The 17,612-nt window shown below is 46.1% G+C and overlaps 1 protein-coding gene across 1 annotated transcript in view; it reads left to right on the top strand.

The window, feature by feature from the left end:
• Nucleotides 1–17,612, top strand: part of LOC134328965 (beta-1,4-N-acetylgalactosaminyltransferase 3-like) — a 36,420-nt gene that overhangs the window by 9,439 nt on the left and 9,369 nt on the right. The window contains exons 10-19 of the mRNA XM_063010240.1: nucleotides 355–464; nucleotides 1,553–1,656; nucleotides 1,740–1,792; nucleotides 3,181–3,379; nucleotides 4,426–4,655; nucleotides 6,678–6,831; nucleotides 7,213–7,285; nucleotides 7,369–7,522; nucleotides 7,846–7,972; nucleotides 15,261–15,439. Of these exons, the coding sequence (XP_062866310.1) occupies nucleotides 355–464; nucleotides 1,553–1,656; nucleotides 1,740–1,792; nucleotides 3,181–3,379; nucleotides 4,426–4,655; nucleotides 6,678–6,831; nucleotides 7,213–7,285; nucleotides 7,369–7,522; nucleotides 7,846–7,972; nucleotides 15,261–15,354 (1,298 nt within the window). The 3' untranslated portion in view covers nucleotides 15,355–15,439. The remainder of the gene's footprint in view (nucleotides 1–354; nucleotides 465–1,552; nucleotides 1,657–1,739; nucleotides 1,793–3,180; nucleotides 3,380–4,425; nucleotides 4,656–6,677; nucleotides 6,832–7,212; nucleotides 7,286–7,368; nucleotides 7,523–7,845; nucleotides 7,973–15,260; nucleotides 15,440–17,612) is intronic.

Genomic DNA, 17,612 nt, shown 5'->3' on the forward strand with positions numbered 1-17,612 from the left:
CTAAAACGCTGTAACTTAATTATTCTATAAATTATTTTGCTCCTGTCCCAAAGTGTGTTGCAGGAATCAAATAAAAAAATTCTATTTACAAAATACAAAATCTATTTTCTAAATTACACATTCTTCTTTTTACTGTACTTTACAAAATGCCACAAACTTTTTCTATAAATAAGGTTAGTACCTTATTTTTTAAAGCTCTTTTAATAATCTTTCAATGTATTTTTTGGTAATATCTTGTATATTTATGATTATTAATGTATATATTTATTATCTTTTGAAAGAATAATTTTATGTATATATATATTTGATCATTTTTACATAGATAGTTGAAACTCATACTTTTTCTGTTATCAGTTCCCCTGGTGAAGGAATCTGATCTGCAGGGTGTGTTTCCTGAATGCAATTACAAGCCACTTTATTTATTTGACAACCCGACCATCGAGAGATACGACGGTATAAATTATGTGAGTGTGATTGCCACTCGTTCCCAAGTTTACTTCACAATATGAATTTATATTCTTTTCTTTTGAAACATTCCCTTAGGGCACATGTGTCAAACTCAAGGCCCGCGGGCCAGATCCGGCCCGCCATGTCATTTGATGTGGCCCGTGAGAGCTTAAAAGACGTATGATTGTCTTAAAATACACTGTAAAATCGTAAAAATACATAAACCGCATCTCCCACAACGCATGCCGATTTTGTGACCCGCAAAGTGACTGCATCCCGCCACTAGATGGCAGTGTTTCCACATCAGCGTTTAACTGCGGCGGTTTTCCAACAAGTGATGTTGAGAAATATTTACAAATAATCCCTAAATGTACAAGAAGAGAAAACTGAAACAGAATGAAGGTAATTTAATAAAAGATGGGAAAGTGAAAACAAGTTTGTGCTTCAAGAAGAGAAACTGGTACAGCTCTTGTGTTATGAGGCCGTGTCTGTGGTAAATGAGTACAATATAAATTTAGACATACATTATAAATATACAGTATAAATTTGTCATTTTGACACCAAACAGAATTTAACCTCCAAGAAAAACAACAAATTGTCCAAGACTTAAAGATTATTAAAAGAGCTTTAAAAAATAAGGTATGTATAGAAAAAGTTTGTGGCATTTTCCTTTCCTGCAATCGCATCAGGATACGATACAATCGGCCCTTTGAGCGCCACCATAATACAGATGTGGCCCTCGGTGAAAATGAGTTTGACACCCCTGTCTTAGGAGAATCTCTACAGTAAAATGATTTATTCACTTTTCCAAAACAAATTACTGAATATAAATAAATTAATAAATGTATGTTGTGCACAGGGGCCTTTTCCAAAACTGTCACTGCAAAGTGTGCAAAGCATATACTTTATTTTATATAATTATATAATTTATACACCTGTTAGCAATGGTTGTTACTGAACAATAAATAACTACAATAAGGGTCCAAATAATTTTGAGTTAATTATAATGCCCAGCCTTGTAAATATTAACCAAACTATTGTAAAATGTTTTGGCGTGTGGGTAAAAAATGCAAATCACCTGACAGTAATAAATTGTATTTTTAAGGTTCGCTACTCTTCAGTGTATCCCAATGACCATACGAGACTATCCGATGATGACATTGGGGCTCAGCTTTGTTTTTACAAAAAGGATGAAACCTATACAGAGAGGTAATGCTAAAAATAATACTTACAGTTACTTTAGTTATTTATGTGTTTATGTGACATGTTTAAAGTTTTTTCTCACTCTACAGTGGTGGATTTGTTTCATATTTGGACCTCGAAGACAAAAGACAAAGAGAAAAAGGTACATTTGTAATATTATGATTTATTTACATTTCAAGTCGAAACACTCATATTGGATTTGTCTTCTTTTTCTGTGTGACTGAATGATTGGGACAAATGTCCAGGAAATATTCCATCACTTTATTGTGGGTTTTATTAAAATATGTTGAAATCTATTTGAAAGATGCATACATCAACTTATTACCTTGGTCGTGTATTATGTTGTCTGTATGACCTAAAGCTGGGTTACAACATGAATAAACCACTGGGACCTAATAACCAGCCTTAATTTGCTTCAGCTATGATATGTACACCGATCAGCCATAATATTAAAACCACCTCCTTGTTTCTACACTCACTGTCCATTTCATCAGCTCCACTTACCATATAGAAGAACTTTGTAGTTCTACAATTACTGACTGTAGTCCATCTTCTCTGAATACTTTGTTAGCCCCCTTTCATGCTGTTCTTCAATGGTCAGGACTCTCCCAGGACCCCCACAGAGCAGGTATTATTTGGGTGGTGGATCATTCTCAGCACTGCAGTGACACTGACATGGTGGTGGTGTGTTAGTGTGTGTTGTGCTGGTATGAGTGGATAGGACACAGCAGCACTGATGGAGTTTTAAAACACCTCACTGTCACTGCTGGACTGAGAATAGTCCACCAACCAAAAATATCCAGCCAACAGTGCCACATGGGCAGATTCCGGTGACCACTGATGAAAGTCTAGAAGATGACCGACTCAAACAGCAGCAATAGATGAGCGATCATCTCTGACTTTACATCTACAAGGTGGACCAACTAGGTAGGAGTGTCTAATAGAGTGGACAGTGAGTGGACATGGTAATTAAAAACTCCATCAGCGCTGCTGTGTCTGATCCACTCATACCAACACAACACACACTAACACACCACCACCATGTTAGTGTCATTGCAGTGCTGAGAATGATCCACCACCTAAATATGACCTACTCTGTGGGGGTCCTGACCATTGAAGAACAGGGTGAAAGCAGGGTATGTAGAGAAGCAGATGGACTACAGTCAGTAATTGTAGAACTACAAAGTGCTTCTATATGGTAAGTGGAGCTGATAAAATGGACAGTGAGTGTAGAAACAAGGTTTTAATGTTATGGCTGATCAGTGTATATGTAACATATAAAACTTATATTATTATGTTTTATTTTATTGATTTATTTATTTATTTATTTTAATTATTAATTATGTGTTCCAGTCATTCAGCTACAAAAGAACATCTGAAGAAAACAATAAAGATTCTAGTACTTTAATAGCATGTCTTTAACTAGTGTATGTTCTCTTTTGCCCTTTACTGATGATCACTGTCTAGCCTGTAAGTGTTTATAAACGCTTTTTCATGATTAATCTTATGTTAATCAATTTCAAACACTAGGCATTGAACCAGAAACACCCGTAACAGGGAGGCCAGACCTCAAACAGATCTTGAATGTCAGACCCGTGGATTTCCATTCAAAGCAGAATGATTTTGTCATTCATACCTGCAACAGAACTGGAAATATAATCATGCTGAGAAAAGAGGTCATGCCTGTGGTCAAAAGCTTTATGAGACGACTTCAATCAAAGCCTGACAAGTAAATACTCATTCTACACTACTACCTCTGATCATTAATAATGTTTTGGGTTGGGAGGGTGACCAGCAGGCAGAGATGTTCACAAGTCACAAAATACGAGTCCGAGTTGAGTCACGAGTCTTTAGGCTAGAGTCCGAGTCAAGTCACGAGTCTGTAGGCTAGAGTCCGAGTCAAGTCACGAGTCAATATAATTAACACAAAACATATATTGGAAATGTAGCGTAGAAATAAACAAATAATATGTAAGTTCAGATAAAAAAACAACAACAGATTAGCGAGTGTATTTTGCTGTTTTACTTTGTGCCTTTACTTTCCTAGGTACCAGTTAAAAGCTTAAACTGACATTTTGTTTTCATTGCAAATTACGGCACAGCGGCCAAAATGCCAAACACAGCAAAAGATCCATAATACTGCTTACCTTACCTTATGTTCTTTAAGATGCTATTACATTTATAATCGTGTGTCCCATTAGGAATAGAATCCGTTATTTTGTAAATGTGCTTATAATTAAAAACCTCCAAACTTTTCCCAGTTGTGAGTAAAACACGAACTCGTTAGGAAGCCAATCAAGCGTTTCACTGACACATCATCTGTGTGACGCTGCAAACTAAATACATAACAGCATTTCTTACTAACAATTAAAATCAGAAGGTCTGACTGGTTCAGAAAGCGGTTCTTACAATCATCAGTGCCAATTCTGTAGGTGCGTTTCATTCACATTATCTGTTACTGTGAAGTGCACTACGTAGGGTATTCCACCATTTTAAGTAGGGAGCGACGCTTCATCACTACACCGGAAGCTGGCTGGAACATTTACCCATTGGTGCGTTAATTGTCACACGTAACTAATGTTGCTGACTTCTGTTGTCCACAAGTCATTTTTTGTGAGTCACGAGTCATGTCTGAGTCATTTGAAATGAGTCAGAGTCGAGTCTGAAGTCGCTGTGTGTGCAACTTACGTGCGACTCGGACTCAAGTCGCAGACTCGAATCCCCATCTCTGCCAGCAGGTATCAGAACTGAACTGGATTTTCTATGTGTATGCAGTGATCTGATCCTGAAGCGAGTGCTCAATGTGGAAAAGAAGGCGAATTCTACTAAAGGCTACAGTCGCTACCTGCTAGAGCTGGAGATGGAAAACGGACAGGGACAAAACGTTCTGATCTCGAAGTATTTCTACGCTACAAGTCAGAAGACAAATGAGAAGCTGCCAGCTCTGTGCAGCCCGAAAGATTTCTCCTGGAACCCAGAAGCAAAAGTTTCTGTTATTATGGCAGGTGAGAACTGGAGCTTTTGCTCCTAACATGAATCAGATTGTAGTTTTAACCAGCTCATGAAGCGTGGTCATCGTTTTTTTAGGAATACAATGGCCACTTGCCACAGATTTTGATTTTAAAAATCAAAACCAAGAGTCTTCACAAGTCTCAGTTAATAATTAATTTTAATTTTTTTATGGGTCCTTAATTGTATATAATCTTATTTTTACAGAGCCCACTACCCGACTTACATATATGATTAGCAGTGCTCCTATTTTGGTCCACATCTATTGAAGAAAAGGTTAGATTGTATGGAAAATATGAGCAAGATACAGCACAATTAAGCCATAACATTATGACCACCCATTTAATATTCAGGGTGAGTCAAAAGTCGCAGGACTCTTTTATTTCAGAAACGAATCGGAAAATGACATATCTGAATACCCCAGCAAGTAATGGGTGAGGGGGCCTATCTTTTAGGCTATGTCTGGAACATGGCCGCCATCTTGAAAGCCGCCATATTGGATCAAGGGCAAGTTTTTCCAATGGGAAGGTGGTCATGTAGCATATCAATGAAGATCGATTGCCGCAATCATATTTGCAATATCTCTTGTAAAGGTTATGGTGTGGTGTGGAATATGGAGCACCCGTGTAATCGGACTAATTTTCATTGACCAGACCCTAAATGCTCAGCGCAACCTGACAATGCCACAGGAAACAGTGTTCCCATCCATTCTGACCAAAGATGGCAGTTTCCCCTGTTATTTCCAACAGGATGGGGCTCCACCACACTACGGAGCAGGTGTTCGTCAGTGGCTGGATATTCAATTGCCTGGTCATTGGATTGGTCGTCGTGGTCCTGTGGAATGGCCGCCCAGATCACCCGACCTCACACCACTCTGGGGTCATCTCAAACAAATTGTTTATGCTAAGAAAATACGCAACAAACACCACCTTCAGCACTGCATCGTGGAGGCTTGTGACAGCATTTCTTCAGCGATTCTCATGCGGGTTCATAACGATTGGATCCAGCGCCTTCAGCTCTGTGTTCAGCACCAGGGACAACACATTGAACACGTCAAATAACTGTGCATCACAGGGAATGTTCCCGGTTGTTGCAACTTTCTGTGTTGATAATTTTTGAACCACAAGAGATATTGCAATCGATTTCTGAGAAAATTCTGGTTTACTTTGATATGCTACATGACCACCTTCCCATTGGAAAAACTTGCCCTTGATCCAATATGGCTGCTTTTTAGGACATAGCCTAAAAGATAGGCCCCCTCACCCATTACTTGCTGGGATATTCAGATATGACATTTTTTAATTTTGTATCTGAAATAAAAGAGTGTCCTGAGACTTTTGACTCACCCTGTACTGTTAAACTTTTCCAATCAACACTGCACAATAAAACGGTGCACCATTTGAGAGTTCTTGAGTTTGAGAGTCCTCCAAATCTGGCCTTGACTTCCTCATTGACCGTAAATGCCATTTCTTAAGGCCTAACAAGTTTATTAACAGTAGATCAGCAGTTTAAAAAATCTACAAAATGACACCCAGGTGGTGCGGCGGGATATTCTGCTAGCACACTAGCACTGAGATTCTGGCCACTAGTCTGCTGGGCGGACTAAAAAGAAGAAGGGTCTTCGACACTGTGTAAGGACCCTGGTTAGTAGCTTGAGGTGCCTGTACAGAAGTGGAGGAACGCAGAGGTCAGCGTGTGAATCTCCCTGCGTGAGACTGGCCTCATGCGTGAATCCGCCGAAGTAGGGGTGAATTAGAAGGGGTCAGTGGGCTGCACACACATAGGAGGGAGCGTGTTTTAGGAAAAAATGCCCTTCTCTGATGTGATCGGGGCCCCAAGCATTGAAAGAATAATTGGCTACACTAAACTGGAAGAGAATGGATGAGAAAATGCATAAATTAAAATAGTAAAGTTTGTGTACAACTGATTAACCTTCAGTCCTTGAGATTTGGTCCTGATGTCCTTCAGTGTTCCCTGTACGCCCATTTAATAAAAGCTGAATGTGTTTAAATCAACAGTGAAAAACCAGGGGAGATGGGTCAAGCATTTTATTAAAGAGATGGAGAACATATACAGAGCCACAGGAGACAAAAACTTTGATGTCATCATTGTGGACTTCAGCAGCATTGACATCAACGTAGAGGAGGAACTAAAAAAGGCGGATCTGCCAAGGTACAAATTGTGTGTGTGTGTTAAATCTAAAACATATTTTAAACTTTTGATAGAGATGTTTGTTATCTGCCGGCACGGTGGCTCGGTTGGTAGCACGGACCTTACAGCAAGAAGGTCCTGGGTTCATTCCAGGAAGTTCCTTTCTGTGCGGAATTCGCATGTTTTCCTCGTGTCTGCGTGGGTTTCCTCCCACAGTCCAAAAACATACAGTCAGGTTAATTGGAGGCACTGAATTGCCCTATAGGTGAATGGGTGTGTGTGTCTGCCCTGCGATGGACTGGCGCCCCGTCCAGGGTGTTACTGTGTGCCTTGCGGCCATTGAGTGTTTCTTATCTGACTACTTGTTTTTGAGTCTGTTCCTGTTTCTGGTCCCATGCACAGCTACAAGTTTAAGAGACTGCACAGAAACTTTGGTAGATCACCTGGACTTCAAGCAGCAATTGAACTTATTGAAGTACTGCACCTATTTTAATATAAATACAAATATTAAAGGTTGATGATCTGCGCTCACTTTCGATTTGCTATTTCCTCTCCCAGGACGACAACAGTATTTTGTTCTTGTGTGACCTGCACCTCCACTTTCCAGTCTCAATAATAGACAGTGTGCGTAAACACTGCGTACCTGGAAAAATGGTGTTTGCTCCTGTTCTGATGAGACTGAACTGTGGAGCCACAATGCAAGACCCTAAAGGTACTGATCTCATATCACATGAAGTTATTCATAGTGTAAAAAAATATCTGTATGGTTTCTACTGCATGTTATATCTACTAGGGCCCAGCTCATCATATACAACCATCCTCAGCTTAGAAACCTTGTAAAAATGAAACAAAGGTACCTGAGATTGACCAAAACACATTCTGATTTGTTAAGTGTGTGTGTCACTAGATTCAGTCTTTAACAAAGATAAAAAATAAGTTTAATTTCATCGAGTTACTACACGCAAATGGCATCCATTCGGTGGATTGGCCCACTTATTAAGTGCACTATCCTAGCATAACATTTTAATGTTACAGGTTTCTGGGAAACTCAAGGTTATGGTCTGGTGGGAATCTACAAAACAGACATCGACCGAATTGGTGGCATGAACACTAAAGAATTTACAGACAAGTGGGGAGGAGAGGACTGGGAGTTGCTGGACCGGTAAGCACTGCCTAAGCCTCCTGAAATTCATTATCATCAAGCGTAGTCCATATTTCTTTGTTAAATTACACAAAAGTATGTGGACACTGCTTCTAATAATTAGGATTAGATGTTTCAGCCACAACCATTGCAGTTTTTTTTGTTGCTGCTTAACTGTCAATATACACAAATCAATTTTATATGAATAATGGTTTGACAAGTTTGGTGTGAAGGAATCAGGCCATGATACTTACCCCTAATTCTTTTAGGCTATATATACCGATGAGGCATAACATTATGACCACCTTCCTAATATTGTGTTGGTCCTACTTTTGCCGCCAAAACAGCCCTGCAACTGTGATGCTCTGTGTATTCTGACACCTTTCTATCAGAACCAGCATTAACTTCTTCAACAATTTGAGCTACAGTAGCTCATCTGTTGGATCGGACCACACGGGCCAGCCTTCGATCCCCACGTGCATCAATGAGCCTTGGCCACCCATGACCCTGTCGCCGGTTTACCACTGTTCCTTCCTTGGACCACTTTTGATAGGTACTGACCACTGCACCCCACAAGAGCTGCAGTTTTGGAGATGCTCTAAACCAGTCGTCTAGCCATCACAATTTGACCCTTGTCAAACTTTGTCTTGCTTCTAACATCAACTTTGAGGATAAAATGTTCACTTGCTGCCTAGAATATCCCACCCACTAACAGGTGCTGAGATGAAGAGATAATCAGTGTTGTTCACTTCACCTGTCAGTGGTCATAATGTTATGTCTGGTCGGTGTTTAGTTCACTGTGTAATTGCTGTTTCTGTGGTTGTAGGTCATCCTGCAACTCGCTTTTTTAGGTGACCACTGACTTTTACCTTTCTTAAAGTATATCATAGTATAGTACAGTATGTTTGATTGTATTGACATCGATGTACAGTATAATGTTAGGGTTAGATAATAACCCACCAAGGACTAGGGGGGAACCCAAAGGCGAGTGCACAAACAACAAAACCCAGAAGTGATAATACGATATTTATTTAAACAAATAATAAATAAACGACCAAAACAAACAACCAAAAAGATAACAGAAAACGAGAGGGGAGCGGCAGGAGCGGTACTGGAAGCGCCGGGGAACTGCAGGGCGGACTGATGACCAGGAGTGATGAACCGGAATGCAGGATGACCAGGAATGGCAGGAGAACCAGGAATGGCAGGAACGCAGGAGAACCAAGAACGGCAGGAATGCAGGATGACCAGGAACGGCAGGAACACAGGGGAACCAGGAACGGCGGAACGGCAGGAAAACCAGGAACGGCAGGAACACAGGAGAACCAGGAACGGCAGGAACACAGGAGAACCAGGAACGGCAGGAACACAGGAAAACCAGGAATGGCAGGAACACAGGAAAACCAGGAACGGCAGGAACACAGGAGAACCAGGAACGGCAGGAACGCAGGAACGGGGGGAAGGTCTAGGAGGCGATGAAAAACAAAATACGTTAAAGAGGAGAAGGTAAAAGAAGAAGACTCACGGTTTAAGGACACAACGAACGGCCGTCTGTGTACCGTATGGCAAGCAGACAATCTGGCGACGAGTGAGAGAAAAGCCGGCGTTTAAATGCAGGAGTTGATGAGATGAGGAATGAGGCGCAGGTGTGTGAGGGGTCCGCCCTCCAGCGATCTATTGGCTGGTACCGCAGCAACCTCCGAAAACAGTACCGCTCCAGGCCGCTAGGGGGAGAAGGGAGCAAAACGGGAAAACAAACGCAAACCACCACCAAGAACAAAAGCGATCGGGGAAACTAAAGAAAACGGAGAAAAACAAAATACAAACCGGAATAAAAACAAAACGCTGGGAAACCCTGAAAATAAAAGGTAAGTGCTGGCGGATCCTAACAGTACCCCCCCCTCAACGGCCACCTCTAGGTGGCCTACCGGGTCTATCGGGATGTAGACGGTGGAACTCACGGACCAGGTTGGAGTCAAGGATGGCAACCCGGGGAACCCACGACCGCTCCTCAGGCCCATAACCCTCCCAATCTACCAGGTATTGGAGGCCCCGACCACGTCTACGGACATCCAGCAACCGGCGAACCGTGTATGCCGGATGCCCATCGATGAGCCGGGGGGGTGGTGGGGGTTCGGTCGGAGGGTTCAAGGGTGAGGAAACCACGGGCTTGAGCTGGGAGACGTGGAATGTGGGGTGGATCCGCATGTGGCGGGGAAGTTTCAGTCGTACCGACGTGGGGTTGATGATCTTCTCGACGGTGTAGGGGCCGATGAAGCGGGGGGAGAGTTTCCGAGACTCGACACGCAAGGGGATGTGAAGGGTGGACAACCAGACAGCTTGACCAGGAGCATAGGGGGGGGCCGGTCTTCTACGACGATCGGCCGACTGCTGGTTGGCGTCCCGAGTGCGCAGGAGGGTGGTCCTGGTGGAGCGCCAGAGTCTTCGGCACCTGCGAAGGTGGTGCCCAACAGAGGGGACTGCCACATCGGCTTCTTGTTCGGGGAACAGTGGTGGCTGGTAGCCTAAGGAGGCCTCGAAGGGGGACAATCCTGTGGCAGATGACACCAGAGAGTTGTGGGCATACTCGACCCAGGCCAGGTGGGAGCTCCAGGCCTTGGGGTTGCGAGCAGCCATGCACCGTAAGGCCGACTCCAGGCCCTGGTTGGTCCTCTCCGCCTGACCGTTGGACTGTGGGTGGAAGCCGGAGGACAAGCTGACTGTGGCGCCCAGTGCCCTGCAGAAGGCCTTCCAAACCTGGGAGGTGAATTGGGGCCCTCGGTCCGACACAATGTCCAACGGGATACCGTGCACGCGGAAAACTAAATTAACTAAAATTTCTGCTGTTTGGAAGGCTGTGGGAAGCTTCGGCAGAGCGGCAAAGTGCACGGCCTTGGAAAACCGGTCCACAATGGTGAGGATAACTGTGTTCCCGTTGGAGTCCGGAAGGCCCGTGACGAAGTCCAAAGCAATATGGGACCACGGGCGACTCGGGATAGGAAGAGGCTGGAGTAGCCCCGCAGGAGACTGATGGGAAGCTTTGTTGCGTGCACAGATGGTACAGGCCGCCACAAATTCCCTAACATCCTTCTCCAAGGATGGCCACCAGAAATGCCTCTTTAGGAAGGATAAGGTACGACTAGTCCCGGGATGGCAGGCGACGCGGGACTCATGGGCCCATCGAAGGACCGGCGAGCGAGCTGTGGCCGGGACGAAGAGATGGGTTTGGGTTCCTGTCCTGGGGTCTGGTTCCTGGGCCTGGGCTTCGGTGACTAGACGACGAACGTCCCAAGTGAGGAGCCCAACAAGTCGACTCGGCGGGAGGATAGTCTCGGAAGAGGTGAGGGCTTCCTTCGGGGCAAACTGGCGAGAGAGGGCGTCCGGTTTGATGTTCCGGGATCCAGGCCGGTAGGTCAAAGTAAAATCAAAACGGGCGAAGAACAGTGCCCATCTGGCTTGCCTGGCGTTCAGCCTCTTTGCCGTCTGGACGTAAGACAAATTCTTGTGATCCGTCCAGACGACAAAGGGCTGAGCGGCCCCCTCCAGCCAGTGCCTCCACTCCTCCAAGGCCAGTTTCACTGCCAGTAGCTCACGGTCCCCGACATCGTAATTGGCCTCAGCTGAAGAAAGGCGACGTGAAAAAAAAGCACAAGGGTGCAGAGGGTTCTCGGGACTCGCCCGCTGGGAGAGCACAGCCCCTACCCCAGTATCGGATGCATCCACCTCCACCACGAACTGCTTGTCGGGGTCGGGCTGGATGAGGATGGGGGCGGAAGTGAACAAGGTCTTGAGCCGGAGAAAAGCTTCCTCTGCCTCCCGGGGCCAGGTGAAGGAAATCTTAGTCGAGGTGAGGCGAGTGAGGGGTGCTGCCACGTGGCTGTAGTTTCGGATGAATCGTCGGTAGAAGTTAGCGAAACCCAGGAAGCGTTGGAGCTCCTTCCGAGTGGTAGGGGTAGGCCACTCTGTGACCGCTCGGATCTTGTGTGGGTCGGCTCTAACCTGGCCGCTCTCCAGAACGACCCCGAGGAATTCCACAGAGTCGACGTGGAACTCGCACTTCTCGACCTTGACGAACAATCTGTTCTCTAATAACCGAGAGAGGACCCTCCGGACATGCGCTCCGTGTTCTTCCCGGGACTTGGAAAAAATCAAGATGTCGTCAAGGTAGACGAACACGAACCGGTTGAGGAAGTCTCTGAGCACATCGTTGGCCAAGGCTTGGAAGACTGCTGGGGCGTTACAAAGCCCGAAGGGCATCACGAGGTACTCGAAGTGGCCGAGCGGGGTGTTGAACGCCGTCTTCCACTCGTCGCCTTCTCGGATCCGCACCAGGTGATACGCGTTACGTAGGTCCAACTTTGTGAAGATGGTAGCACTGTGCAGGGGTTCAAAGGCCGACGACATCAACGGCAGGGGATACCGGTTCTTGACCGTGATCTGGTTGAGGCCCCGGTAGTCGATGCATGGCCGCAGGGTCTTATCCTTCTTTTCGACAAAAAAGAAACCAGCTCCTAAGGGAGATGATGAGGGGCGGATGATTCCGGCGGCCAGAGACTCCGAGATGTAGCTCTCCATCGTGCTCCTCTCAGCACGAGAGAGGTTATAGAGCCGACTGGTAGGCAGTGGGGCACCAGGCAGCAAGTCGATGGCACAATCGTAGGGTCGGTGAGGGGGTAGAGACTGGGCCCGGTACTTGCTGAACACCTCGCGGAGGAAGTGGTACTCCCGGGGCACCTTGGACAGGTCAGGGGATGCTGCAGAGGGGGTGGTGCTTGTCCCGTTCCCCGGCTGAGGGATGGCGGAGACCAGACAGTTGGCGTGGCAAAAGTCGCTCCAAGCCACAACTTGTCCACGAGCCCAGTCGATGTGGGGGTTGTGACGTGCCAACCAGGGGTAGCCTAGGACCAGGGGGGTCTGAGGAGCTTTGATAACTACGAAGGAGAGGGTCTCCCGGTGGTTTCCTGAGAGGAGCAGGGACAAAGGCGCGGTACGGTGGGTCACCCGGGCAATGATCCGTCCATCCAGGGCTCGCGCAGTGATAGGAGGGTCCAGGGGCTCCAGGGTCCCCCCCAGCTGACTTGCCAGCCCTTCGTCCAACAGGTTGTCCTCCGCACCCGAGTCCACTAAGGCCTGGAGAGGGACCGAGCAGCCATGGCAACAAAGGGTTGCCTGCATGCGGAGGTGGCGTTGCTGGGAGGATTGGGATAGTTGTGGGAGGGGGGATAGCTGAGAGTCGCCCGCCAGTACCCCCACGGCTACTGACGGGCGCCCTCTTTTGGCCGGACAGGGCATGCCCGGAGAATATGGCCTGCCTGACCACAATAAAGGCATTGCCCGGCCCTGAAGCGGTTAGCCCGCTCCTGGGGGGTTAACCGGGCATGCCCCAACTGCATGGGTTCAGGCATTGGTACTAAGGGTATAGGGGCAACACTGGAGGCACCTGAGGGCTCTGAGGGGCTCGAACAGGTCAAAGGGGAAGGTAGCCTGGAACCGGTTCTGGTCGCCCTTTCATGGCGGCGGCTGCGGAGGCGGTTATCCAAGCGGATGGCCAGAGCTACCAGGGAGTGGAGGTCGGGGCTCTCGTCCCTTGCCGCCAACTCATCCCTCAGGGAGTCGATGAGACCTTGCCGGAAAGCCTCCCGGAGGGCCTCGTCGTTCCACCCTGAGTCGGCGGCCAAGGTCCAGAACTCAATAGAATAATCAGCCACGGACCGGGAACCTTGGCGCAGGGAAAATAGTCGGGAAGAGGCACTCCCCGAATAATCCGGGTGGTCAAACACTGTCCTGAACCGGGCGAGGAAATCAACAAACGAGCCCTCTCGAGGGTCCGTCTGTGACTGTACCGCTTCGGCCCAGGTCAGGGCCCTGCCTCTCAGGTGACCAATAATAAAGGCCACCTTACTGGCCTCGGTGGCAAAGGTAGTGGGACGCTGACGGAAAATGGATTCGCATTGGAACAAAAACCCTCTGCACCTCTCCAGGTCTCCACAGAAGGGCTCGGGGTTGGGGACAGGTGTTTCCACGGAGGACCCTGGAACCACGGGACCCGTCGGAGGTACGACCGGAACCTGGGAAGGAGCAAGAGGTACAGGGTTAGGAGGTATTAGACGTACTACTTGCTGGGTCAAGCCAGCGAGCTGCTGGCTGAGTGTCCCCAGCATCTGGTTATGGCGGATAAGGATCTCCTCAACGGTCAGGTCCCCACCCGTTTGTGCACCCGTGGGTTCCATGGTGGCCAGATTGTACTGTTAGGGTTAGATAATAACCCACCAAGGACTAGGGGGGAACCCAAAGGCGAGTGCACAAACAACAAAACCCAGAAGTGATAATACGATATTTATTTAAACAAATAATAAATAAACGACCAAAACAAACAACCAAAAAGATAACAGAAAACGAGAGGGGAGCGGCAGGAGCGGTACTGGAAGCGCCGGGGAACTGCAGGGCGGACTGATGACCAGGAGTGATGAACCGGAATGCAGGATGACCAGGAATGGCAGGAGAACCAGGAATGGCAGGAACGCAGGAGAACCAAGAACGGCAGGAATGCAGGATGACCAGGAACGGCAGGAACACAGGGGAACCAGGAACGGCGGAACGGCAGGAAAACCAGGAACGGCAGGAACACAGGAGAACCAGGAACGGCAGGAACACAGGAGAACCAGGAACGGCAGGAACACAGGAAAACCAGGAATGGCAGGAACACAGGAAAACCAGGAACGGCAGGAACACAGGAGAACCAGGAACGGCAGGAACGCAGGAACGGGGGGAAGGTCTAGGAGGCGATGAAAAACAAAATACGTTAAAGAGGAGAAGGTAAAAGAAGAAGACTCACGGTTTAAGGACACAACGAACGGCCGTCTGTGTACCGTATGGCAAGCAGACAATCTGGCGACGAGTGAGAGAAAAGCCGGCGTTTAAATGCAGGAGTTGATGAGATGAGGAATGAGGCGCAGGTGTGTGAGGGGTCCGCCCTCCAGCGATCTATTGGCTGGTACCGCAGCAACCTCCGAAAACAGTACCGCTCCAGGCCGCTAGGGGGAGAAGGGAGCAAAACGGGAAAACAAACGCAAACCACCACCAAGAACAAAAGCGATCGGGGAAACTAAAGAAAACGGAGAAAAACAAAATACAAACCGGAATAAAAACAAAACGCTGGGAAACCCTGAAAATAAAAGGTAAGTGCTGGCGGATCCTAACAGTATAATGGGTTTGAAGCCGAATCAGTATGCTATGACTCCATTTTAATTCAAGTGTTTATTAATTTATATATTTTTTTCCTCTTATTCTCTCTCACATTCTCCTACAGAATCGTACTGCACAAGCTGGAGGTGGAACGACTGAGTATTAGGAATTTTTTACACTTCTTCCATTCAAAACAGGGCATGTGGAACACAGCTTAAGGAACAGACGGTGAATGGGTGAATGTTCAGGCTGTAGATACTTACAGCCACGCTCAATACCCTACATGCACAGTGCCAGTTTAAGGTCTGAACACAATGATGCACCTTTACCACTGTAATAACAGTACAGACAATCAATGTTTTATGCACTACCAAAGCTTTCTGTGTTTTTCACTGGATTTTTGGCCATGAATTTACCCAGTATATTCATTTACGTACAGTGGGGTCAAAAAGTATTTAGTCAGCCACTGATTGTGCAGGTTCTCCTACTTAGAAAGATGAGAGAGGTCTGTAATTTTCATCATAGACACACTTCAACTATGAGAGACAAAATGAGAAAAAAAAATCCAGGAAATCACATTGTAGGATTTTTAAAGAATTTATTTGTAAATTATGGTGGAAAATAAGTATTTGGTCAATAACAAACAAGCAAGATTTCTGGCTCTCACAGACCTGTAACTTCTTCTTTAAGAAGCTCTTCTGTCCTCCACTCGTTACCTGTATTAATGGCACCTGTTTGACCTCGTTATCTGTATAAAAGACACCTGTCAACAGCCTCAAATAGTCAGACTCCAAACTCAACCATGGCCAAGACCAAAGAGCTGTCGAAGGACACCAGGAAGAAAATTGTAGACCTGCACCAGGCTGGGAAGAGTGAATCTACAATAGGCAAGCAGGTTGGTGTGAATAAATCAACTGTGGGAGCAATTGTAAGAAAATGGAAGACATACAAGACCACTGATAATCTCCCTTGGGGTCAAGATCTCATCCTGTGGGGTCAAAATGATCATGAGAACGGTGAGCAAAAATCCCAGAACTACACAGAGGGACCTAATGAATGACCTGCAGAGAGCTGGGACCAAAGTACAAAGGCTACCATCAGTAACACACTACGCCGAGAGGGACTCAAATCCTGCATTGCCATGCGTGTCCCCCTGCTTAAGCCAGTACATGTCCAGGCCCGTCTGAAGTTTTCCAGAGAGCATATGGATGATCCAGAAGAGGATTGGGAGAATATCATGTGGTCAGATGAAACCAAAATGGAACTTTTTGGTAAAAACTCAACTCGTCGTGTTTGGAGGAAGAAGAAAAACCCAAGAACACCATACCTACTGTGAAGCATGGGGGTGGAAACATCATGCTTTGGGGCTGTTTTTCTGCAAAGGGGACAGGGCGACTGATCCGTGTTAAGGGAAGAATGAACGGGGCCATGTATCGTGAGATTTTAAGCCAAAACCTCCTTCTATCAGTGAGAGCATTGAAGATGGAACGTGGCTGGGTCTTCCAGCATGACAATGATCCCAAACACACCGCTCGGGCAACGAAGGAGTGGCTCCGTTTAAAGCATTTCAAGGTCCTGGAGTGGCCTAGCCAGTCTCCAGACCTCAACCCCATAGAAAATTTGTGGAGTCCGTGTTGCCCAGCGACAGCCCCAAAACATCACTGCTGTAGAGGAGATCTGCATGGAGGAATGGGCCAAAATACCAGCTACAGTGTGTGCAAACCTGGTGAAGACTTACAGGAAACGTTTGACCTCCGTCATTGCCAACAAAGGTTATGTTACAAAGTATTGAGTTGAACTTTTGTTATTGACCAAATACTTATTTTCCACCGTAATTTACAAATAAATTCTTTAAAAATCCTACAATGTGATTTCCTGGATTTTTTTTTTCTCATTTTGTCTCTCATAGTTGAAGTGTAGCTATGATGAAAATTACAGACCTCTCTCATCTTTCTAAGTAGGAGAACCTGCACAATCAGTGGCTGACTAAATACTTTTTGACCCCACTGTACATTATTTATGTTTATGTATAGATTTACTGGTAAATTAAATACTGATTGTGCCTGCCTGGTTTTCTCTATATTCTCACACATTTCCAAATTGTGTCTGTAGGAATTTGTGCCCATTTAGTCAAACAGCATCATGCCCTTATGGGCCTGCTTATGAAAAAGGGTTTACCAAACTGTTGCCACAGAGTTAGTATGGGGCACACACTCTGAGCCATATAGTCCGATTTATGGTGTTGTGTTTAAATATAGTTTTTCTTGTGCAAACCAGAAGCTTTTTTCTTTTCCCATGTGATCAGAAATAAACTTTAGCTGAGATTGTAAAGCTGGAACTTCTTACTTATATGTTTTAAATCCTGTAGCAACACACACCAACGAGGCATAACATTATGACCACTGACAGGTGAAGTAAATAACACTGGTAATCTCTTCATCATGGCACCTGTTAGTGGGTGGAATATATTAGGCAG

Source organism: Trichomycterus rosablanca, chromosome 1, assembly GCF_030014385.1.
Source record: "Trichomycterus rosablanca isolate fTriRos1 chromosome 1, fTriRos1.hap1, whole genome shotgun sequence".
In the NCBI taxonomy this organism is placed as follows: Eukaryota; Metazoa; Chordata; class Actinopteri; order Siluriformes; family Trichomycteridae; genus Trichomycterus; species Trichomycterus rosablanca.